The sequence below is a fragment of the Artemia sp. Qi Xiang Cuo genome, chromosome 7, assembly GCF_049724085.1.
Source record: "Artemia sp. Qi Xiang Cuo chromosome 7, ASM4972408v1, whole genome shotgun sequence".
In the NCBI taxonomy this organism is placed as follows: domain Eukaryota; kingdom Metazoa; phylum Arthropoda; class Branchiopoda; order Anostraca; family Artemiidae; genus Artemia; species Artemia sp. Qi Xiang Cuo.
In genome coordinates this window covers 34,660,839-34,686,424 of record NC_142800.1, presented here as the reverse complement: position 1 = coordinate 34,686,424, position 25,586 = coordinate 34,660,839, and the positions used below count along the sequence as shown (strand labels likewise).

The 25,586-nt window shown below is 36.7% G+C and overlaps 1 protein-coding gene across 2 annotated transcripts in view; it reads right to left on the bottom strand.

Annotated features, from left to right (window-relative positions):
* The window catches only part of LOC148950199 (CLK4-associating serine/arginine rich protein-like), a 93,010-nt gene extending 67,625 nt beyond the window's left edge, over positions 1 to 25,385 (bottom strand). For both annotated transcript variants that reach the window (XM_089092215.1, XM_089092216.1), the window contains exons 1-3: positions 25,252 to 25,385; positions 10,771 to 10,868; positions 226 to 407 (exon numbers count right to left, since the gene is read on the bottom strand). In XM_089092215.1, the coding sequence (XP_088948341.1) occupies positions 226 to 407; positions 10,771 to 10,868; positions 25,252 to 25,350 (379 nt within the window). In that variant the 5' untranslated portion in view covers positions 25,351 to 25,385. The remainder of the gene's footprint in view (positions 1 to 225; positions 408 to 10,770; positions 10,869 to 25,251) is intronic.
* Positions 25,386 to 25,586: the final 201 nt, after the last annotated feature.

The window sequence follows — 25,586 nt, the reverse complement described above, 5'->3', positions numbered from 1 at the left end:
TCTCTATAAGCGGGTCTCATAAAGGTAAAAAGTGGTCTGTTGCCCAGATGGTCCATTTTCGCAGATCCAAGACAAAGGAACTATGAGTCACCTAATCGAAAGTCCCGCGACAGCATACCTGACTCTGACTAGAGTGCTTAAAGCATGTATTTGACCTATAAATATGATATATCAGCTTTTTTGGATTATTTACCCCCCCTCCAAATAATGAATAACCTAACATACTTCCAAGAAAGTCATTCTGTATAACAATTCTGTATCTTTCATAGTTAGTTTGTCTTTCCTGCCAAGAGAGACTTTCGGCTTCTACTTCCTTCTGAGGGGGTTTATACTCTTTTATCATATCAAGGTGCGCACGACTATCAAAGCGATCAATCATACAATCAGTCCTCCCTTGCCATGGCATCCTAAAAAAAAGGAAAAGTAAAATTCGAAAGATCTTTCATTCGAAAACAAAAGAGCATTAAATCAGTATATTTCTCCTACCATTTTTGGATAGCACAAGCTTCAATAGTGACATTTAATATATACGCTGGTAACTTTTCGGAAGTTTCCCATAGCTACCTATGCAATGGATTTTTACTCTCTGATGCAGTTGTGTTAGCAAAAAAGTTCCTCTTTAGTGTTAGTACATCTTGAAAAAAATTCAAATGAATTTACTGAAAAAAATGTGCATTCTCAGTTTAATATACATATGCTGATATTTATTCCTTAAAATCTGAATTAATTTTTGATTTCTTAAAGTTATAAAAGTGAAAACATTTAAAAGAATTTTTTTTTCAGTGAAGTACAAATTATATTCCGGGTCTTAGAAATCATAGGGTTTAAAACCCTACTCAGATTAATTTCTGCTCGTTTTGAGTTTGACTTATTTTAATTTCTGTTTGTTTTTGGTTTCATTTATTTATTAATACGGATTTGTGGTAGTTGTATGCTTGGTAGATTATTTGATTCTATTTTTGTTCGTTTTTGGTTTAATGGAGTTCTTTACTTTAAAAAAAAAAACTTATTTTGTGCAAAAAATTTTTTTTATTAATTTCTGTTCGTTTTATATTGCCTTAGTCTTTTTCAGGGAGAAAGAGTGAGCCTCTTCTGAAGTTATACAACCATCCCTTCCATAAAAACCTTTAATAACCCCTGGGCATAACTTACAACCCTTGCCCCTAGTCTCTGGGGTTTGTTTCAACCCCAAAAGCCTTGTTATATGATATTTAGACTATTTTGAATAGAATGGCTACCTCACAATTTGTATTAGACGAATTTCGGGACAATATGACGTGTGTGTGGGGGGGGGGAGAAGGTAACTGCCCTCTGATCCCTTTGACTCCTAAAAAGGGCACTAGAGCGTCTGATTACCAATCAAATGAGCCCCCTTTGAAGTTTATATGACCACATTTTCTATAAAAACCCTATATGTCCCCAGGGTAAAACTTAAAACCCTTGCCCTGAGGGCGGGGGGGGATTTTTTATCCTCAACGACATAATTTCCAGATCTTTCTGATGGGCTTAACAAAATGGCTATATCGAAATTTTGATTGGATGTGTTTGAGGAAATGATTGGCGTGGAGGGAGACATTTGCCATCTGGTCACTTTCGACTAATAAAAAAGGCACTAGCTCTCTCAATTTCCAATCAAATGAGCCCTCTTTGAAGCTTCTACGACAAAAATTTCTATTAAAACGTTAAATGCCCCAAAGGCATAACTTACAACCCTTGTCCTGAGGGCTATGGGGGGAGGGTTGTCATCCTCAAAGAAATAATTTCCGTACCTTTCAACTACGTTGAACAAAATGGCTATCTGAAGATGAAATAATCTACCAAGGATACAACCGTCACAAATCAGTATCAATAAATAAATTAAACCCAAAACAAACAGAAATTAAAATAAATAACAGAGTCAAACTCAAAACGAGCAGAAATTAATATGAGTAGGGTTTTAAACCCCTATGCTTTCTAAAAGCCAGAATATAGTTTTTACTTTACTGAAAAAAATCAAATGAATTTACTGAAAAAAATGTGCATTCTCAGTTTAATATACATTCCTTAAAATCTTAATCAATTTTCGACTTCTTAAAGTTATAAAAAAGAAGACATTTAAAATAATTTTTTCAGTAAAGTACAAGAGCACTTTTTGAAGTTTCTACGACAACACTTTCTATAAAAAACCTTAGATGCCCCTAGGGCATAGCTTACAACCCTTGTCCTGAGGGACGTGGGGGGGGGTTGTCATCCTCAAAGACATAATTTCCAGAACTTTCAACAACGTTGAAAAAAATGGCAATCTAAAAATTTTTATTGGATGTGTTTGGGGAAATGGTGGGCGTGAGAGGGGGGTTAGTTGCCCTCCAATCACTTTCAACTATTAAAAAGGGCACTAGCACTTTCAATTTCCAATTGAATGAGTCCTTTTTGAAGTTTCTACGGCAAAGCTATCTACAAAACCTTATATACCCCCAGGCTATAACTTACAATCAATTGCCCTGAGGGCTGTGAGGGGGTTATCATCCTCAAAGACCTAATTTTCAGAACTTTCAACTACGTTGAACAAACTAGATACCTTAAAATGTTGATTGGATGTATTTGGGGAAATGGTGGGCGTGAGAGGGAGGTTAGTTACTCTCCAGTCACTTTCAACTATTAAAAAGGGCACTAGCCCTTTCAATTTCCAATCAAATGAACATTTTTGAAGTTTCTACGACAACACTTTCGATAAAAACCTTATATGCCCCCAGAGTATAACTTACAACCCTTACCCTGAGGGCTGTGAGGGGGGTATCATCCTCAAAACCGAATTTCCAGAACTTTCAACTACGTTGAACAAACCGGATATCCCAAAATTTTGATTGCATGTGTTTGGGGAAATGGTGGGCAAAAGAGGGGGGGGTAGTTGCCCTCCAATCACTTTCAACTGTTAAAAAGGGCACTAGCCTTTTCAATTTTCAATCGAATGAGCCCTTTTTGAAGTTTTTAGGACAACACTTTCTATAAAAACCTTATATGCCCACAGGGCATAACTTACAACCCTTGCCCTGAGGGCTGTGGGGGGGGGGTTGTCAACCTTAAAGACCTAATTTCCAGAACTTTCAACTGTGTTGAACAAAATGAATATCTTTAAATTTTGATAGGATGTGTTTGGGGAAATGGTGGGCGTGAGAGGGGGTTATGGTTAGTTGCCCTCCAATCACTTTCAACTATTGAAAAGAGCACAAGCCCTTTCAATTTCCAATCCAATGAACCCTTTTTGAAGTTTCTACGACACCTCTTTTGATACGAAGTGCCTTGGTCTAAAAGAAACCAAAAAAAATCATACATTGTGCCAACATCGTTCTTTACTTAGGCAGCGCAATGGCGCTGCCTATGATTCCCAATATATAAAATTCATTAAGTTTGAAGTTACCCAACAAAATTTACGAGCCTGAATTTTTGTTTTCATAATTTTAGAAAAAGGGGAAAGAAGCCCCCAAAAGGGCTAGCAATCTTAATAGAAATTATAACATCAAATTAACCATTCAGAGAAGCCTATTGTAGAGGTTTCAAGCTTCATGTCTAAAAAATTAAAATGTTGTGTTTTTTATGAGGAGGATCATGGCCTCTGTGTTCTTTTTTCGCTTTTTTTTTTGTTATTTTTGCAAAGGGTTGATGTAGCGAGCCAATGGCCCTAGAATACTCGGAGAAAGGTGCTTAGAAAGGAAACAGGAAGTTCTAGTTTTCTTTATAAGTACCAACCAACATTGTGCCACAGTAGAGTAGGGCTGTCTGCCATTTTGGGGTGCAAAAGAACAATTTTTGCCCAAAAGGTGCCAAAAGCCATCGAGTGAAAACTCCAAGATGGCCAATCAATTTCAAATTACCGAAAAATTATGCACTGAGTTTCCGGTGCAGTAATGACCCACGGCTGTGCATTTGTTCCTGAATATTCACATTTTCCCCACAAAATAAACGGTTAATATAGACATTTATTTTAAAATTTTATTTAACCAAATTGATTGATTTGAGGTTTGTTCAAATACTTACAGTGGTGTATGATTGTGCATCAGCCATTATGGAGTAAGGCTGGTGGAAATTTGTGTAGATGGGAGGAGTGTGCTGGAAGACTCAAAAATATTATGCCCAAATTACCTAAGTCTCCACGATCCTTCAGATATACATGGAGTTTTTTGTGTGGGTGGGTAGGGGGTTAAAAATTAATCACTAATCCGTCTTCACTCCTGGGAATATTTTTTTTGCTACACCTTTAACATGGGTGCTGCAGACAAGGCCGTATCCAGGGGGGGGGGGGGGTTTCCCGGTTTGACCCCCCCCCCCCCCTAAATTTTTGACCGACTCGAAAATAAGTCGAAAATTAGTAAAACCTAGGTAAAAATCAGTAAAATTAGTCGAAAACTGAGTCAAAAATTAGTAAAACCCCCCCCAAAAAAGTCAAAAATTAGTAAAACCCCCCTGAACAAAAATCCTGGATACAGCCCTGCTGCAGAGATACAGCAACCTTTTTATCACAGACAATCACACACAAAAAAAGGAAGGAGGAGGGAAAGAGGCATCACGAGCACTGCCAAGAAATTTTCCGAGGAGATTCGAGTTTCCTGTTGATATAAATTGTTTTATGTCTTATTGTTTCCTGTGGGGTGTTGCACCCTGGCACTCCTGCCAGAGTCAATGGGGAACATCCCTATAAAAAGATTTGTAGAAATAACTCGCCATGCAAACCGTGGAAATGATAACTCTATAATTAATTTGATACTTCAGATTCCCTTTCTGATATATTATTCTGAAGGATTATTATCATTCTCATGGATTATTATCATTAAGTCGCTTCATTATTATGTCGCTATCATTATTATCATTAAGAAGGATTATTATCATTCAGTCGCTCGCCAGCATTCATTCGGTGCGGAGCTTTGTGTGCGGAAGAGGTGATTGCTGTATCATTTCAAGGCGCTGGCTGGATATTGTTTATCTTGGTATTGTTTAAAAGTAGGCCCCTCTGGTTTTTTATTCTCTGAAGAAAGGGGCCCTTGCGAGTAAGTTTTTCGTTCTATGGATTTTTAGAGGAGATTAAACACATATGCCTGAATTTATTGTTAGTAATAAAGAATTTGAATATGATGTCTCTTACAAAGGATTATTTCGATCAGAAACATCAAGACCTTATGCAGTTGATGGCTAATCTGGAACAATGAATTGATGCTCTCCACCAGAAAAATTCCCGACTATAAAAAGAAAATTGCCTTTTGATATCAGTTAATCAAAAAAAGAATGTCGTGCCTGCAATCAGAGCTTGCATCTAAGAGACAGAATCTTCTTATTCACGGTATTCCCGTTGTGTCCGGGCAAAGTGAAGAAACTGCTGTCCGCGAGCTTTTGAATGATATTGGGTTAGCAAATGCTGACGCTATTCCATTTGTGAAGTGCTATCGCTTGAATAATAATAGACAGAAAGAGGCTTCAATTAGGTATTCCGCTAGGAATAAGATTGAGCCTATTATAGGCACGCTGACTAGCATTATTGACAAGGATGATATTATGCAGAACTGTGGAAAGCTCAAAGGATCTCGTAAGAGTATCAGTTGCGATTTACCTCGAGACCTAGCACGTCACCGTAAAGAATTTTTAGTGTACAGATATAGTCTACGCACTTCTGCTATTCCGTCAGTGAAGGTGGCCGAAACCAGATTTATGTCAAAAGGGACTAACATTTGGCTTAAAGCTAAGAAAAATTCGAAAGTTAAGAACTGGACGCGTGTAGAGGATACTTGTTTTGATCCGTTTATGATCTTTGTTATTGCGTCTAACGCGGTCATCCCTTCACGTGTGAATAAGGAATGATTTTCGCTACTATATTTCATTTTTTTATTTAATAAGGGTGCTTCATTCCGTTGTTTTTTTTTTTTTTTTTTTTTATATATAATTATATTCTAATTGTAATATATTTTATAAAATTTTTTTTTTCCTGTGTTTGTGTTGATATAACTGATGATATCATATATTATTCCTTTTAATCTTTTTGTGTTCTTCTTTTATTTCTTTTTTTTGTCTCTCCATTGCTCATTACTTTGGATTCAGTTGTTTTGGCTTTACTTTTGTTTTTCAGTTTCATGTGTGCACAAAAATGAGTTCAGTGTTACTTCTGCATAGATGCCATAGCTCTGCTGTGATGTCGTTAACCTTTGGTATGGTGATTTTGGTCGCGGAGCGGATCTACCATCCACCGTAAGTAAAATGATTAATTCTTTTGGTGACCAGGGTGATGTCAACTCTTTGGGGGAACGTTTTGTTGAGTTACAAAATAATCCTTTAGATATAGAAAGTATAAATAATAATTCAGTTGGAAGTAGAAATAGGAATTATAATGATCCTAAATCGGTTATTGAAAGTAATTATGTTTCGCTGTTAAATGGTTCTGCCTCTTCTAAAAAAGATGGTATTTTCTCTGTACTTCACCTAAACATTCAGGGACTTTGCTCCTCTTTTGATGAGTTGAAACAAATCGTCAGTGGTGGAACTCCGGATGTTGTTGGATTATGTAAAACTTTCCTGGATTTAAAAAAGGATATGCATCTAGACACCCAATGACGTAGGATGGATAGGATGAACCAGAAGCAGATAGCGAAAGGTGACCTTGTCCTGCATATTGCCGATCATCTTTTATATAATTTCCGAAGTGATTTGAGTAGAAATGAGGAAGGAATCTTTGAATCCCTTTTTATTGAGATTAAGTCAGGTTGTAAGGATTTAGTTGTCGGTTTGGTTTACAGATCCCCTAGTGGATCTACTCCTTCGTTTATGAAAATTCTGGAAGAGGTTTTGGACTTAGTCCAAAAGCATCCTTGCGAACTAATCCTTATGGGGGATTTCAACCTTAACCTGCTGGATCAAAATTCTGCTTCGGCTGCAGATTTTTTGTCAATGATGCTTTCTGCGGGAACTCTACCTTCAGTTTTATACCAACCCGAGTTACTGAGATGCATGCATCACTTAATGATAATATTTTTTCGTCACTAGATGTCTTAGATAATTTGGTGATGGTTAGTGATATTTCTGATCATTTCCCTGCTATTTCACGATATAGGACTACTGATCAATCGCAGCGTAAAGCTTCGCCATCTAATCTCCCATTTTACCGTTTTGGTGTCAGTGAAATCAGTCTACTTAAATCTCATGTGAGTGATCAGCCATTGGATAGTTTGGATTCGGAATCGGATTTTAACCGCTCTTTTGATTTCTCTTATGATTTAGTAAAAGAAGGTATACTACAAGTTTGCCACCACAATCCAGCGCCTCTTACCTCGAAAAAGATAGTACTGCTGAATCCGTGGATGACTCCAGGTCTCCATAAAAGCTGGAAAAGGAAAAATTATCTGTGGAAGCTATACAAGGATTCGTCATCTGCTTCTTATCATTAGCAGTTCAATGCTTAAAGGAGTATATTTCATCCTCTCTGTTAGAAAGCCAAGTCTAAGTATTATCAATGGAAATTTTCTGAGAGTGGAAAGGATGTTGGGAAGACATGGAAAGTTATTCATCCTTTACTTAGACCTAATCCACCTCCAGCCTCAGTTCCAACAACGCTGATAGTCGATGGTAAAATTGTCCAAGGAGAAGAAAATGTTCAGCTAGAGCTTACGTCTTATTTTGCTACCATAATATAGGAAAGACGACTGCTTCCTCTGTGAACTCTACAACCCCTCGTTGCGATTTCAGAGCCCATCTTGGACCCCCATGTTTAAAGTCAATGGTCTTGAACCCTGTTTCTGAGTTTGAGGTGGCTCGGATCGTAAATGCACTTAAAGGTTCATCGTCTTCAGGGCCAGATGGAATTACTATAAGGGTTATCCTTGCCGTTGTGCCTCCTATTCTGTCACCTTTGACTGAGCTTGTCAATCTGTCTTTCAAGAAAGGAATATTCGTTGAATCGCTCATGCAAGCCAAGGTAATAGTGCTGTATAATGCTTGCTCCCAGAGTGGTTGTGTTAATTATGAGCCAATTTTTCTTCTATCTGTTTTCAGCAAAATTTTTGAGAAGGCTATGCTATCCAGGCTTCTTAGTTTTCTGGATGTCAAAAAATTTTTCCATGATTTCCAGTTCAGATTCCGAGCGAATCACTCTACAGAGCATGCTTGCGCATCTCTCTTGAATTTCATTCATTCGGCAATAGATTTTGGTCTTATCCCGGCAGCTTTATTTGTGGATGTTCGTAAAGCTTTTGATTCTTTGACTCATCAGATTCTTCTTTGGAAATTATCGCATATTGGTATAAGATCAAATGTTTTCTCTTGGTTTGAATCATATCTTTCTGGTAGACTTATTTCAATTGATCAGCTTTTCCAGAGCCCTTCTGAAGTAGATTATGGCGTCCCCCAGGGATCTGTTCTTGGCCCCGTTTTATTTCTGATTTACGTCAATGATCTGATTTCAGCAGTCAAGAATACCATTCCTCTGGTATGCTGCAATCTGTGCCATCCGGATGTTCCTTCGTGTCCCAATGCTACTTCTAATGAAGATTGCCTCATTGTTTTTGCTAACGAAAGTATTTTTAGGACTTTAGGGATGATGGAATGTGATATCAGGTCTAACCTGGTGGCAATAATCGAGAGAGTAGTTTCATGGTTTGATGCAAATTACTTGGCCTTGAATGTTGCCAAGTCACATTTTCTTATTTTTTCTCGAATTGGTATAGCTTTCCCTCAACTAACACAGCTTCAGGCGTTACAAGGCTCCTTGTGTAGACCAAAGAATCGGTTGGTCCGGTTTCTTGGTATCCTGCTTGATGGAGAACCTTTCGTTTAGACACCATAAAGCCATGATTAGGGTTAAGATCTCACGGAGTTTGGGTATCATTCGAAAACTCAAACACACATTTCCTGGATCTATTCTGAAGCTTCTTTTTTTCTGCCTTGTCCAGTCATATTTCTCTTATTGTCCCATAGTATGGATTTCTACTTTTCCGTGTACACTGCGGTAGTTTTATGCCATTTATAAAAAAACATGGCGTCAGGGTATTGATAACAACACTTCTTACCCAACACCCCTTTTATATATACAGTCTATCTACATTCTTTCTTGTGAGTCTTCTGTTTTTCCTCAGCTTCATGGCAATCTTCCAAAATCTCTTCAAAAAACTCCTCAGTTTATTTCTGATTCAGCTCCATATAACCTTCGTTCGTCACATAATATCTGCATTCCTCCTACTCCCACTGTGCGGTCAGATTTCAATCCCCTCATCGCTTGTCATCAGGTTTGGAACTCCCTGCCTTCTTCAGTACAGAAATGCCACTCGTTTGGCACTTTCAAGAGGATTCTTAAGGAACATTTAGTTAAGAATCAAACAGAATAGTTTTTTTTTTTTTTTTTTTTTTTTTTTTTTTTTTTTTTTGAGTTGATGTCCCCTGAATGTTTAGTTTTTTTATATGGTGGTCTTCTCTGAGCTATGACTCACAGACCTCAGTTATGGTCTCTTTTTAATTTTATATGTTGTTTGGCGATTGATTTCTTTTTTATGGTTGTTTAGATATATTGTATTTTTTTTTTCTCATTCCCCCTTGTATCCCTGGCCATGGAGCCTTTCGAGGGGGATTAGGAGTGTTGTGATTGTGTATGTATTGTGGAATAAAAACTCTGAAATCTGAACTCAAAGCATTGTTATACGAATATTAAACTTAAATGTAAAAAAGGAATGAATGAAGGAGTAGTAGTCTCCTCCATATTTAACAGGGCCTAGGTTTTTGTAACTAACTGAAGTAAAGAGCAATCCTTGTCAATAGACAATTGATGCAACAACAAAATCTATAACTCATGCTGATTTTAAACATGCAAAATATGCTAGTTTTAATGTTGTTAATCATTGCAATACGCTGAGGAACAATTAGCACGTTGGATATTATTCATATACGAGTTTTTTGTTTTTGGTTTTTGTGTGTGTGTGTTGTTTTTTTTTCCTGTTATTTACATGTTCTGTTTGATTAAGCTAGGTTTTTTATATAAAATTTTATTTTCCGAAGTCGAAATATTCTGACCTTTCTTATTATTAAAAGTTTTGTCTGTTGCTTTTTTTTTCACTGTCTTATTCAAAATATCATAACCATTTTTTCTATATTGTCATTTGTTTAATTTATCAATGGGAAAGCAGTGTGGTTTAAGAAATGATTTACGTTTAACTGAAAAAACAAAATTCACAATTTCTAATGATACAAGTTTCATTAAAATTGAATATCCCTATCTTTGGCAAAAAAAAACATAGAAGTTAAATGATTTTTCTGACATGTTTAAATTGTGAAAAGAAAATTGGTGAACCCCAAAAGGGTCTAGAATAGCCTTTCAAACTATTTATTTTTCACTTTGTGCTGCCAATTTGGCCAAAAAATTTTCAATTACATGCTGATTTGTCCAATGAGTCTAGCTTTAAAAGGTTGAACATGTATGTAAAAACACTAAACACATTTGTTTGTCTAATTCACAAGTAAATATTTGTACTGCAGATAAAAAAAAGCCCACAACAACAAGGATAACGCCTATAGCTATTTTTGAATTGCTAACACTCTTTATCTATTTCATTACTTTAATTTCAACCTGGGGCATATTATTTTAGATACTCATTTTGATGTTTAAACTTGCACAAACTCATGGTTTACTAGCTCTTCTTAAATTAAACTTACATAAAACCCCTACCTAACAAAACATCTTAATCTGTCAATCAATGAATCTTTTAGATATCTTTGATAAAATTAAAATTTTAGAAATTGTGAAGATTAGATTTTAATTCCAATACTTACATAGTTGCAGGACTATCAGCAGCAGCTGCTATTGTGGGATCAATATGTATTTTACATTTTCTTCCGTGGACTTGGAGAAATTGTGTTGGATCTGCTTTCTAAAATTAGAATTGGAAAGATAAAAAATATGAATAAGTCTTCTTTCTCTTTTACTGAGAAAACAAAATATCTTCTAGAAAATTTTAAACAACTTATTAATCTATACTCTTAATCAATGGCATCAGAGATACAGCTCTGAGACACAAGTTCTCTAAGAGCATTTAGATGCAGGACTTGAACTGAATAACAAATAATTGAGCTTTACAATATCCTATGCTAGAAACTTCATTATATATAATGCAACAATCCCATCAGGAGACAAAAATAAGTTTGTACTTCCAGCACTGAAATCAATGCAAGTGGCTGTCTTCATTAGCAGAAACTTATAGGCAAAATAAAATACAAATTTGATTCCAGACTTAAGGGCTGGGCACAAGTAGCTAATTTCGGGAACTGATTTCCAAATCACCGCCGATTTTAAAAGAAATCAGCATCGATTTGAGTTTGAAAAATTTTCTAGTTTTCGGCGCCGATTTACAAAATCAGCGCCGATTTTCATCATGATCATCACAAAAAAATAGGGATACAAATAAATAGTCAACCACGAGATGTCTATGGTGAAAGACCTCGCTACTGAGCTGAGAACTAAACTTAGAACTAAGCTGAGATCAATCATGCAACTGTTAATTAACTCCAGTTGACTATTTGTGTCCATGATTTTTTGTTTTGAAAATCTCTTGCAATAAATTTTTCTTTCAACAAATTTTTCTTACCGCTATCGTTTGTCCACTGAGCTTCCGAAATCGGTTCCCGAAATCAGCTACGTGCGCCCAGCCCTTTAATGTCAATTATCTTAAGAAAATAAAAGAATCCATGGAACCATGTTGATGTCAAACATTGTTGATTTAGAGGAGCTAAAAACGTGTTGGATTGTTTTTCAAACTGGCTTTACGTAACATCAAACAGTTCATGGTAATAAACTGTAAGTAAGGAACAACTCGGCTCAATAGTGACCAAAACTCTGAAAAACCGAATTTTGATGACCATTGGTACATCAAAAGAATTGGCTTTTTATGCTGATCTATAAGTTTATTAAGTTTTATGTGACTCATTCAAAGTTATAAAATTTGCCTGTTAAAGTTTGACTGACTTTCAAAAAGAGGGGGAAACACCCACAAAAAGTCAAGCGATCTTAAAGAGTCAAAATAAAACAATCAGATTCAGCATATCAGAGAATCCTACTGCAGAGGTTTCAAGCTCCTATCTACTAAAATATGGAATTTTGCACTTTTTTGGCCAAAAGATAGATCCCAAATGTTTTTTCAGGGGTGGCTGCATTGAACGAGTGATCCTAAAAGATCGAAAGAATACTCATTTGATCAGAAATCAAAAGTTCTAGTGGCGTTTTTAAGTGGAACTGGTAGTGGCTAAAAAGATTGAAGGGCAACAAGCCCCTCTCTTGCACCCCCTTTCCCCCCAAAGTCAGCTGATCAAAATTCTGAGATGGCCATTTGATTCCGCATATTTGAAAGGTCCAATAACTATGCCTTTGGGGATGACATAACCCCCTAGTCCCTGGGGAAAGGGCTGTAAGTTGTGCAATTTACTCATTGTTCACAAATAAAATTTGTTATCAGGAAATACACATAATATTTTTTTTAGGGGGGGATATTTTCCATGGGGAGGATAATTTTCAAGGGGGAAAATTTTCCAGGATAAATTTTACACAGGGGAGGAGGGAAGGGGATTTCTTGGCACAATATGAAAAATGGCAAGACATTAAATAAAATAGTTTTTTTTTCAACTGAAAGTAAGACGCAACATTAAAACTTAAAACAAACAGAAATTATTCAGTATGTAAGGGAGACTACCCCTTCCTCAACCCTCTTTAAGCTAAAGTTTGACTTTTTGCCACAATTCTTTAATAAAGACTGCTCAAACACAAGGGCCATCGAGTTTGAATGAAATTTATTTGTTTAAGACTTTAGGAAAAAGAACAAGGGTTGAGGAAGGGGCAGCCACCCTCATATACAGGATAATTCTGTTTATTTTAAGTTTTAATGTTGCTCCTTACTTTCAGTTGAAATGACTTGTTGTTTTTTTTATTATTTAATTATGAGCCAAGCATTGATGAGAAATTACCACTAAGAAAAGCAAACCCGCAAAACTAGCAAAATTTTGCATATAGCTTGGAGCTATATCTGGCCAAACTAGGAGAGATGAGGGGAGGATTTGATAGTAGCAATTATTATATATGGAAAGAACATTGAATGAAAATTCATTGCTGCTTCTCTATTTCCCTCTGATTTCAGCCTTACAAAATAAGTCTAAGAATACATTTTGAAAGTAAGCTGAAAGGAGTAATTTTAATGGCCTTGAAAAAAAAAACAAAAAAAAATAGGTGATTCTCTTCAGTGACTCCAAATCAACTTTCGAGATTGTAAAAAAAATATAATAATAGTAATAGAAAAAAACACAAGAAAGCTGCCCACAATAACTTTGGATAATAAAATATACTACTGCTGTATTTCAGTAGCATATTTAAGATAGTTCAAGCATTAAGATGCTTGAGGCTGATGCTTCAAAAGACACTCCTGGTTTATTTTATGCTTTGCAAAGCTTTTGCTTTGGCCTCCTCACAAGGAATTTTCAAGGACTGAAATAACAAAACATATTTACATTGTTATTGATTCTGTTAAATGTTTTTTGGATAATAAGGTAGCTAATTTTAGAAATACAAACACAAGCACAGAAATCAAGTTTTAACACATTCCAATCCATATAAGGATAAAAAAAAACGAGATTATCAATATGCTGGCATCTCAGTCAATAGAATTACAACAATCAGCAGCAAAAGGTCTAGCATCTCTTTGGAACCAAAAAACAACTTGTAGAGTGGAATTAAAGAAACCATTATTTGAAATACCCTTTAAAAAAGCATATAGTTATGCTTATGCATAACTATATGCATATAGTTAGTTATAGTTATGCTGATATAGTTATGTGTTACCAGTTAAAATGTAGATCTTCATCCTGAAAAATAAATTTGCTTGGAGGAAATCAAATACTGCAAATCGTAGTCTGCAATCATGAACAACATATTGTCTTCAAATTCATAAGACTGGATTTCCACATCCAAAAGGTATTAAAGAAAGCACTCAAAACTTAAAGGTACTTTAATCAGGTCTTTCCACAAATAACAGAAGGTCCATTGCTGGGGAGATAATTGACTTCCTGGATAAAATGCTAATAAAATAGTATTTGTGATTTTTTAGTGTGTATGAGCCCTGCCAGAGTTTGACTAGAAGGAAGAAATACATTAGTTTTGGCTTTTCTAGTGTTTGTGATATTTTTTTTGATTGTATGATTGTTCTTTTATTTTATCTATTCTATTGGGGCTAATAAATTAGTGGGCTCAGTATAATTATGCCTGTTGCTAATCAGCCATCTTATCACCTTTAAGTGAATTACAGGCAGACAGGGGACAATGCAGTCCCACCTTAAATTGTGTTTATATCCAATTGTAGTAGCTGAAAAAAAAATACTGGCAAAAAATAGTTTTTATTTTACTTAGTATTCCAGGAGCCAAAAGGGATCACTTTGCCAAAGGGTTAAAATGCAGTTGCTCACTTTGCAGAGAAGAAGGAGGCCTATCAATCACAAAGTCTTAATGGCAAAGGCTACTTATAGAGCAAATTTATATAGAAAAAGTTTAGTGCAACAAGCTTGTTAAAGCTTACTGTATTTTGGTATTAATAAATAAATAAATAAATTCCCCATTCAATACTCCTTCCAATATAATAGTGGCTGTTTTTGCCACTACATCCTAGTCACCCTTAAATAGGATCCAATACCATTGTAGGCTATATATAAAAACGTTTTCTTATTATAAGAAAAGGAAACGATCAAAAATTCTCAAAATGAGCATTAATTAACATGGTTAGGGCTCACAACCCCTATGTCTTCTCAAGGTCAAACATAATTTGCACTTTACTAAAAAGAGATTAAATGTTTTCACTTTTATAACTTTAATAAATCAAAATTATTAAGATTTTAAAGAATAGATATGAGCATATGCATATTAAACTGACAAGGCACATGCATTTGTTTTTTTTTTCCAGCAAAGTACAAATTATGTTTTGGCTTTGAGAAGACAAAGAGGTTGTGAGCCCTAATCATGTTAATTTCTGCTTTTTTTTAGTTTGACTCAGTTATTTATTGTAATTTATGTTTGTTTTGGGTTTCATTTAGTTATTGATGCTGATGTGTGGTAGTTTTATGCTTGGTAGATTATTTGATTCTATTTTCGCTCATTTTTTATTTAATGGAGGTCTTTACTTTTCCTTGAAAAACTTATTTTGTGGAAAGTTTTTTTTTTCTACTTAATATATGTCAATGTAGAGTATCAATTCCTATGATGATGGCTCCAAGCTGTTTGGAGCTGCTAATCAACAAAGCCTGCAGTGTGCCCTTCTTGAAATCCAAACATGGGCACAAGATTGGCACCTTGAGTTCAACATACTCAAGTGTAGTATACTTCACTTTGGTAGTCACAGCCCTTGTTGCCAGTACAAAATGTCTTATACCAATTCAATGTCAAACTCCTAATCAAGGCAAGTCCTAATCAAAGAGATCTAGGAGTGCTAATAGATGAACTACTAAAGTTCCAAGGCCTCTGGCAACAAGCAGTCTCAAGAGCAAATTCAAGCCCTGGTTTACTTAAACAGACTATAACTAGCCACTTCTGAAAAGTCTTCCTAAGGCTATAGTCAGGCCTGTATTAAATTTCAGTGCATGTCTTGTCTCCCCTTCCTATAGGAACAATACTAGCCTAATTGAGGGAGTTCAGAGACAAGCCACAAAGTGCATAGCTTGCATGCATGATCTTCTTTACAAGAGACTGGATGGAGTACCTACAGCTACCTATACTTGTTTTCAGAGGCCACCATATTGATGTCATGCTGGCCTTTAAGCATAATACTCCACAAAATAACCCATTCTTTACAAGACATTAAAGACAGCAGCATACTGTAGAATTTATAGCACTCAAGCCAATTTAATTCCTTAATAAGACCTGTAGTGTTTGGTAGATAAATCTTTATTTAAAACCCAGGCACCTATAATAAAGAACACTATAAGCAAAGCAAGCAAGCATAAGCAAGGTATCACATAATGCTACATCCCCCTTCAGCTGTTTCCAAGGGATGAGCTCCTTCTACCTCTAGGCATGGAGGCGCTAGGATTGCCGGTCATAGTAGGATTTCTGTCTGTGTTGAGCCATCTCTCTGCTTGCCAAGAATTCAGAAGTCTGTATCACTCTCTTTTCTAAGTGCTTTTCTGTGCATGGCAGTTTTGAGTAGAGCTGGCGGCTCATGAGCATTTGTGAGGGGGCAGCTAAACCGTCTATTGGGGTGTTACGGTATTCCAGAATTCCGAGGTATGGGTCCGATCCATTTTCACTTGCCTTGGTCATGATGCTCTTGCAAGTCTGGATAGTCTTTTCCACTAATCCATTTGACTGGGGGTATATTGGACTTGAAGTTTTTTAACTCAAATCCCCAGTCTCTGGCAAACCTCTTGAATTCTTGGGACACAAATTGTCTACCATTATCGGACATCATGACCTGGGGTATACCATGACGGGCAAAATGCGACTTCAGTTTCAAAATGACTTCTGCAGATGTTAATTCACACAACAGATCAGTTTCAAAGAAGCGGCCATGGTAGTCCACCACTAGGATGTAGCTGGCTCCATGCCAGGTGAATATGTCACAGGCAACTTGTTACCAGGGGAGAACTGAAACTGGTGAGCAGATAAGTGGCTCTTTTTGCAGACTCCTGCTGTTTTTTTGGCATGTGTAGCAGCTGACAATCATATTTTCTATGTCTGTGTTCAGTCGAGGCCAGTAGATGAGCATCCTAGCTCTCTGTTTATTTTTCTCCACTCCTAGATGTGATGCATGTAGCTGTTATAACATGTTGATTCTCAGACATGCTGGTATCACTATCCTGTCTCTTGAATATGATTTCGTCATTGATGCTTATTTCGTGTCGGACTCCCCAAAATGGCAGTACGTGACTAGGACATAGCTTGCGGCAAACTGGCCAGCCAGTTTCTATAATTTCTCTGAGTGCAGCTAGCTGGGGGTCTTCTTTAGACTGTTTGCGGTTTTTTTGCAGTTTTGAATCACTCACCGGAAGTAACTTGACAACTTGGTGTAGATACGCTTCGAGTTCTCTCTGGCTTGCCTTGTCAATTTCTGACAGGTGGAGCCTTGATAAAGCATCAGCAACTGGTATTTCAGCGCCAGGTTGGTAAGTGAAACTCAAGTTGTATGGCTGAATCTGGAGCATCATCCTTTGTAGTCTTGCTAGAGCCTTGTGCAAAGGCTGTTGTAAGATGGTTTCAAGAGGGCAATGATCAGTGAAAACATTGACTTGCCTTCCATAAATGTAATGATGGAAGTATTGGCAGCCAAATACAATTGCATAGTTCTTTTTCTAGCTGTGAGTATCTTTGCTCGGTAGACGTAAGGGCTTGTGAAGCATATGCTATGGAAGTATTGGCAGCCAAATACAATTGCATAGTTCTTTTTCTAGCTGTGAGTATCTTTGCTCGGTAGACGTAAGGGCTTGTGAAGCATATGCTATTGCCTGTCCATTTGTTGAGATGTATGCTCCTAGTCCATGTGGTGAGGCATCGACTGTCAGGTCGATTGAGGTACTTCAGTGATCAAAGAAGTGAAGGTGCAACACAATTGAGCCCTTTATTTCCTTTAAGGCAAAATCGTGCTTTGTTTCCCAAACAAAGTCTTTTTCTTTGCAGATTTCACGAAGGTCCTTGCATTTTGTTGATAGATTAGGGATGTATCTGTCAAATTAATTTAGCATTCCTAAGAGGGTGGTCAGCTCTTCTTTGTTTGCTGGCTTCAGCATTGCATTAATTGCATGTAGCTTCTCTGGATCAGGGCGCATTCCTTTTTCGCCAATCATTTGGCCAAAGTATGCTACCTCTTGTACCCCAAATTTACATTTACTGTGGTTGAACCGTACCCCTTTTGCTCGAGCCCTCTTTAAGACAGCAACAAGATGCTGATTATGCTCTTCCAGGGTTGAACCGAAAACTAGCAGATCGTCTATGATGACTATAAAGCCAGTGAGACCTTCAAACACTTGCTCAATGCGCCTCTGGAATTTGTCCTGCGCTGATGTAATGCCAAACAGCATACGTTTGAAACAGTATCTTCCAAAGATAGTGTTGAATGTAGTTAGGTCTGAGGATTCCTTATCTAGTGACAATGACCAGTATCCTGAACGTGCGTCTAGCTTTGTGAACTACTTTGCTCCATGCAAGTTGGATGTAGAGTCTTCTAGTATTGGAATAGGGTAGTGGGGTCTTCTGATAGATTTGTTGAGATCCACAGGGTCAATACAGAGATGGAGAGTGCTATCTTTCTTTTGAATGGCCACCATGGAGTTGACCCATTCAGTAGGGAGAGTCACCTTCTCAATGATACCGTCTTTCTCCATTTTATCAAGCTCTGCTTTAAGCTTGTTGCAAAGAGCTGATGGAATTTTCCTTACAGCATGAACCTTAGGGATGGCTCCATCCTTCAAATAAATATGGCACTTGCCATCCAGATTTCCTAGCCCTTCAAAGACATCATTAAATTCTTTAATAACCTCTGAAACAAAGTTGCAGATTGGTACTTCAGTGCTTGCAGCAGAGTTGACATTCATGATCAGTTTAATAAGATTCAGATCCAAGCTTGATCTGAAACCGATTATGGGAACAGAGTCTGCTCCTACAATGTAGAACTGCTGGTTGGAAGGCCTTGATTGTTCATAGGTTCAGCTCAAAGTACATGTTCCTTGAACTGGAATCCTGCCACCACAGTAACTGGTGAGCTTCTGCTTAGCCTTAGTTATTTCTGGCTTTGGCAAGAGCATGTCAAAATACTTGATAGGAAGGATATTTGCTTGCGCTCCTGTGTCAACTTTGAAGCTCACTGGCAACTGGGCGTTAATTTTGAGGGAAACTATGACTTCCTCCTTGTTATTTGTTTCCAAGAATTCATGCAGAAATATCTCGTCCTCATCATCAGAGTTTTCAAGTGTGTTGTTGGTGCCTGAAACTACATTTACGACCTTGTTGCTTCTGCAGACGCATGCAAAATGGTTAGGCTCGCGGCACTTTGTACATGTTTTTCCTTTTGCAGGACATGCATGATTTGGGCTGTAGCTGCCACCACAGACGTAGCATTCTCTAGATCTTGGGCTAGTGGTCTTGAACTTGTCGTTTTTTCTGCTTGGGCGGCAATTGATTTTATGAATGGAATCAACATCTTTTTTTATGCTACCTTCATCAAACGTTGTTAGCTTTGCCTGGGTTGTTTCAAACATGCAACATTTCTCTATAGTTGTTTCAAGGGTTAGGGCATCTCCTGCGCAGTTAAGGCTGCAAACTCCAAGCGTTGGGATGTTCTGTCCTCCGAAATTAGTAAGAATTTGTAGTGTCTTATTGACTTTGGGCCTTGGTTTAAGGGTATTAAAAAATGTTTCAGGTATGATGTTGGCCTGTGCACCCGTGTCAATTTTGAAAGTAATACTGATGTGTTCGTTGATTATGAGCTTCACATATGGTTGATCATCCCCTTTGTTCATGTTTATGGTGTCAATGAAGAGCTCATCATTGCTGTCTGGTTGATTCTTGTTTGTTTGATGTCGTTGATTTATTACGTTCACCACCTTTTTGCTGCTTTTGCAAATCCTTGCAAAATGGTTTGGTTTTTCACAGTTACTGCATATTTTTCCTTTCGCAGGGCATTTGTGGGAAGGTGAATAATCCCCTCTACAGAAATAGCATTGTCTTACAGATGGGGCATGGTTTGATTTCTTTGCCCTCCTGAAAAAATCCACTTCATGCTTTATGCATGTTTCTTGATAAGCTTGGCTGCCACAAATATCAGGCTGTGACATTGTCCTGAGCTGCACCTGGGTTTCTATATGTGTTCGCACTATAGTAATTGCTTGTGACAGAGTTAGATTGGAACCTGCTTGGAGGAGTTTCTCTCTGACTTTTGCTGAAGAGATGCCTCATACAAGTCGGTCTCTTACCATTTCATCTCTCATGGCTGTTGTGGAATATGCACATTCACGAGCCAAAAGATTCAGATCAGTATCCACTGGTTCACCATCTCGTTGATCACGTTTATGAAAGAGATATCTTTGAAACACTGGATTGCACTGAGGGAGGAAATTTTCACTGAACTTGTCCATGTACGGTAGAATTTTGTCCTGTTCATCAGCTGCAATTGTAAAGGTATTAAAAATGTCTCGCCCTTTATTTCCAAGCCAGATCAGCAGGAAGGCGCATTGCACTTTTTCTGTCTTTCCGCTAAGGGGTCCTTGGAACATCAGCTTTGCATGGTTGTTAAATCTTGTCCACGCCTGTTTAAGGTTATCACTTGTCCAATCCATTGCAGGGTAGGGGACGTTTGTTTCCATGTTGTTTTTTTAGAGGATCTGACACCATGTAGAAAGTCTCTATGTTTATTTATTTTAAAGAGAAACCCAGGTAACCTAGAACAGAAAGGTAAGAATATTACAATTTCATAGATCCTACAAACTTCCACTGCTCTCTCCAGTGTTAAGCTGTTGCCTTCAGCTAAAAGTCTCTCTTGTATTCTTGGGTTTCTGATGCCACAGACAATTTTATCTCTGGTCATCTCTTTTGGATCATGGTATTTGCATGGCTTGACTAACAACTTCAGTTCTGTGATGCATTTTTCAAGTGACTTTCCTTCATGTTAGTTACATTTCTAAAAGATATATCTAGCAAACACTTTGTTCTTCTTTGGAGCAGCATATTCACAAAATTTCAAAAGGCAAGGCCAGATTTTATTTTTATTCTCCACTTTGATTTTGAAGGTTTTGAAAATGTCTCTTCCTTTTTCACCTATCCATATGAGTAAATAGGCACATTGAATCTTTTCTGATTTACCAGAGATGGGGCCAAAAAAAAATAAGTCTTGTGTGTTCCATAAACTTCAATCATTCTTCATCAAGATTTTCTGATTCCCAATTGATCGCTGGGGGGATTTGTTCAATTGCCAACTTCCAACACAATGCAGAATTTGTAGCACTCAAGCCCATTTAATTCTTTAATAAGACCCAAGCACCTATAAACAAAACAATATAAGCACACAAGAAATGCAAAGCAACACTAAAACACCCAAGCAATTATTAAGCAAGCAAGCTCAGCAGGATGCTACACATACAAGAGGCCACTCACATTAAGCTGATCAAAACATATGGTTAATACACAAATGTGGCACATTTGTTCTCTGAGTATGCTGTCAATGACTAGAATAGTTTTCAATCTGAAAATTGAGCTATCTTTTAAGTTGAAACTTGGCTGGGAATAGGATTGCAAGTAATGGAAATATGAGTGAGACTACCTATCCCATTTAATTAACCATTGATGCCCACTTCATTGTAAGAGTGTTTTGCTGGGAGGCTGGTGCTACTTGTCATATTCAACCATCTCAAATACTCTATCTGAAGTTGCTGTTGTGCAGTGGTGTCAGCTTTAATCCACTGATTAATGCTCATAACATGCCATACCTATCTTATGGTCATTGTTACCTGGTGGGCTTAAATTGCATCTCTCCAGCAAACTTCTCTTACAGCATGTCACTGGGCCCTAATACAATGACAAAATTTGGTAAATTTGTAGTTGGTTATATAATTTAGCTAGGATGAAAGTGAAAACACCATTTGATGCCTTTTTTATGCTCTTTCACAATTCAATAATTGCTTCTGGGGCAAACTGCATCTTGAGCCCTTAAAGGCATTTATACCTTCCATATATGCTCATTACAAGCCATACATATCTTATGGGGCATTGCTACCTGGTGTGCTTAAATTGCATCTCTCCAGCAGACTTCTCTTACAGCATGTCACTGGGCACTAATAAAATGACAAAATTTGGTAAATTTGTAGTTGGTTATATAATTTAGCTAGGATGAAAGTGAAAACAACTTTCACTTTCAGATTATAGCAAAAAAAAAATATTAAATGATTATCTCACCTTAATTTGCAATGCTAAGGATGGTGAAATTTTTGATAAATTTGTAGTTGCCTATATAATTTAGCTAGGATAAAAGTGAAAATGCCATTTGATGCCTTTTTTAGGCTCTTTCATAATTCAATAATAGCTTCTGGGACTAACTGCATCTTTAGCCCTTAAAGGTATTTTATACCTTCCATATAGGCTCATTACAAGTCATACATATCTTATGGTCATTGTTACCTTGTGGGCTTAAATTGCATCTCTCCAGCAGACTTCTCTTACAGCATGTCACTGGGCCCTAATATAATGACAAAATTTGGTAAATTTATAGTTGGTTATATAATTTAACTAGGATAAAAGTGAAAATACTTCATTTGATGCCTTTGTTATGCTCATTCATAATTCAGTAATCACTTCTGGGGCTAACTGCATCTTGAGCCCTGAAGGTATTTTATATAAATTACAAAAGCACATAAAAAAATTACCAAATGATGTTACCCCCACTCCCAGTCCCCCCCTAATGTGTACATATATACCCTGAATTGGAATATACCCTGAATTGTTGACAGCAAAGTTTTGAATCACAAAATTCAGTGTTATTTTTGTCAATGGCATTTGAGAATCACACAGTTAAATTGAAACAGTAGGAAAACAGCTTATATTTGAGTTGCCTAATCAATGAGGTTTGAATTGTTATAACCAAGTATTTTTGGAATATAATACTCTTGAACAACTTATTTATAAACTAGTGGTATGTTTTTAACCATTTTTCAATACCTTTACTAATGGTGATAACTTCTTTGTGTGGTTACAAAAATGAAATACCTTTGGGTCCCTTTAAGGGATCAAGATGCAATTAGCCACAGAAGTGATTACTGAAATACCTTTGGGTTCCTTTAAGGGCTCAAGATGCAATTAGCCCCAGAAGTGATTACTAAATTATGAATGAGCATTAAAAAGGCATCAAATGACATTTTCCCTTTTATTCTAGCTAAATTATATAGCCAACTACAAATTCACCCAAAACTTCACCATCCTTAGCATTGCAAATTAAGGTGAGACAATCATTTAATGATTTTTTTTTTAGGCTATAAGCTTTCCAAATTCAGTAATATTTTCTGGGATAAATTCTGTTTTGAGCCCTTTATGGGGTCCTAAAGATAAACTCTTAGGATTAGCAACTTCTAACAAAAATTGCTCTTCTCTAAAAGAAGAGCTTATAAGCCTCTTTGTATGAGCATCAATATAGAATTTGAATTTAGCCTGAACAAATTCAAAGCTCTACATCATGGTCAAAATAAACCCCACAACAGCTATGATATTGTTGGGTGATTTTGGCACAATCATTGATGACAAGCTCAAATTTCAGAATCACTGTTGGAAGTAAGCTACTAAAGCAAATAAGTTATTCAGTCTAATCAAGTTTTCAGTGATGAGTTGCCACCCTAGAGGTATCAAAAAGCTCTATGCAGCCTTTTACTAGCCTAGGCCTACCCATTCAGCTACTCAGGCTGCTAAGCTATCACAAGGCCCTGAACTAGAGTTTTATCAATTATAAGGCAGCCACTCTTAATTAGATTTAACTATGCTTAGGCCTACTGTAAATATTTATCAAATCATATTAGGCCTATTGAGTTACAACTAAGCCTAAAGTGAATACACCACTCAATGCCCTTTTTTATGCTCTTTGCAAATATAATAATCATTTTTGTTGGAAACAAATTTTAACCCCCACCCCTAGGCTATATATACCAATTCAGGGTATATAGGGTAAGACACCCAGTAGTTGGACACTTTAATCACTTTGAAAACTTTTTGACATTTAAACTACTCTAATTACTGTATTATACCACCTAGAAACTTAATTTTTGTATCAAAAAATTTCTGAAGAATTTCTGAACAAGTAGGTTACTAATTCAAATAGTTTCACTTGTACAGTGCCTCCTATTTTTGAATTTACTAACAAGTGACAATTCTGCCTAAACGCGGACATACAAACGGCTCATTGTAAATTGGTTATTAAAATAGTATAAAAGATTCTGTCCGAGAATAGGCAGGTGGCCGACTACTGGGTGTCTTACCCTATTTGCACATTAGTGGAGTGGGGGTAATTTTATTTCTGATGTAAAAGAGAGGTAAGTTTAAAGGTCAATATCTACCAAATCATATTATTGAGTTAGGACTAAAGTGAATACACCATTTGATGCCTTTTTTTATGCTGATTTCAAATATATTAAGCATTTCTATTGAAAATGGATTTCTGCCCCCCCCCCGATAGATGTCCAGTCAGGGTTAGGTTATAGCCTATATAGGGGGGGGGCTGAAATTCATTTCTGATAGAAATGCGGTAAAATTCTACTTTAGCTACTTTTGGCTATCTTGGGAAGGGGTTAGGTTAAGAAAATGAGACTTTCAGGGATGGGTCTACAGGCTAAAGTATGTCCCGGGAAGGTATTTTGAAGTACCTACCTCCACTCCTTCTCTCTCTCAAGGGTCCTGAAATTTGCCTACATGACAGGTCTATGCCCATTGAAATTTTGACAGAACAACATTTTACCTTAATTTTCAGTTATCAGTTTCTTTTTCTCTGGCTTTAGCTCTGAAAATGCAATTTCAAATATTTGATAATAATTTTAAGATATATAAATAGTTTATTTTCAAAATTAAGGAAATTTATTTGCATATCTTTAAAACCTTATAAACTGGGATTAGCAAAGTTGTGAAGCTGAAAATAATTTTGTTGTACTTCATTTAAGCAGAAGATCTATTTTGCAAGGTTTCACTTATATAACTCACATATTTTTAAAGGTCATCAAAGGTCAGGACCGTCTAGAGGGAGAAGGAGTGCAGGTGGGTACTTCAAAATATCTTCCCAGGACATACTTTAGCCTGTAGACCTATCCCTGAAAGTTTCATTTTCTTAACCTAACCCCTTTCCAAGATAGTCAAAAGTAGCTAAAGTAGAATTTTACCAGAAATGCTTATTATATTTGTAATCAGCATAAAAAAGGCATCAAATGGTGTATTCACTTTATTCCTAACTCAATAATGATTTGGTAGATATTGACCAGTTTAAACTTTCCCCCACCCCTAATGTGCAAATATATACCCTGAGTTGGTATATAGGCCTTTAGGGATGGGGGCTAAAATTCATTTCCAACAAAAATAATTAGGCCTATTAGCCTATATTCATAAAGAGCATAAAAAAGGCATTGAGTGGTATATTCAATTTATTTTTAACTCAATAATATGATTTGGTAAATATTTACCAGGCCTACTAGGATATGTTAAGCTTAGTTTAAGGGAAGAGACAAGTAGGCTACTAAATTGGCCAAGGCTTGGTCCATGCTTCACAAGGGCCTACTTACAATTTTTTCATAATACTCTCTTCTTCTTTCTGCTCTTTTTCTGTGATCTACCATCATTCCTCTAATTTTTTTCTCATGCTTACGAGCTTCAGCCCACATTGTTTTGTTTAGTAAATTTTTTGGTCCCTTTCTCAGGTGCTTTTCTTCTGTTTCTGTTTCCTCTAAAGCAGGGTTACCAAAACTTTTAAGGACAAAAGTGTCCAAATCAGTCAAAAATGGAAACTTTTATGGTTCGTTTACACATTGCGGAAATTCATGCGGATTTAGCAATCCGTGCGGAAATTCCGTCCGTTTTTGTGCTAGAAAAAATCTTTAGCTTTCCGCAACGTTTTGGT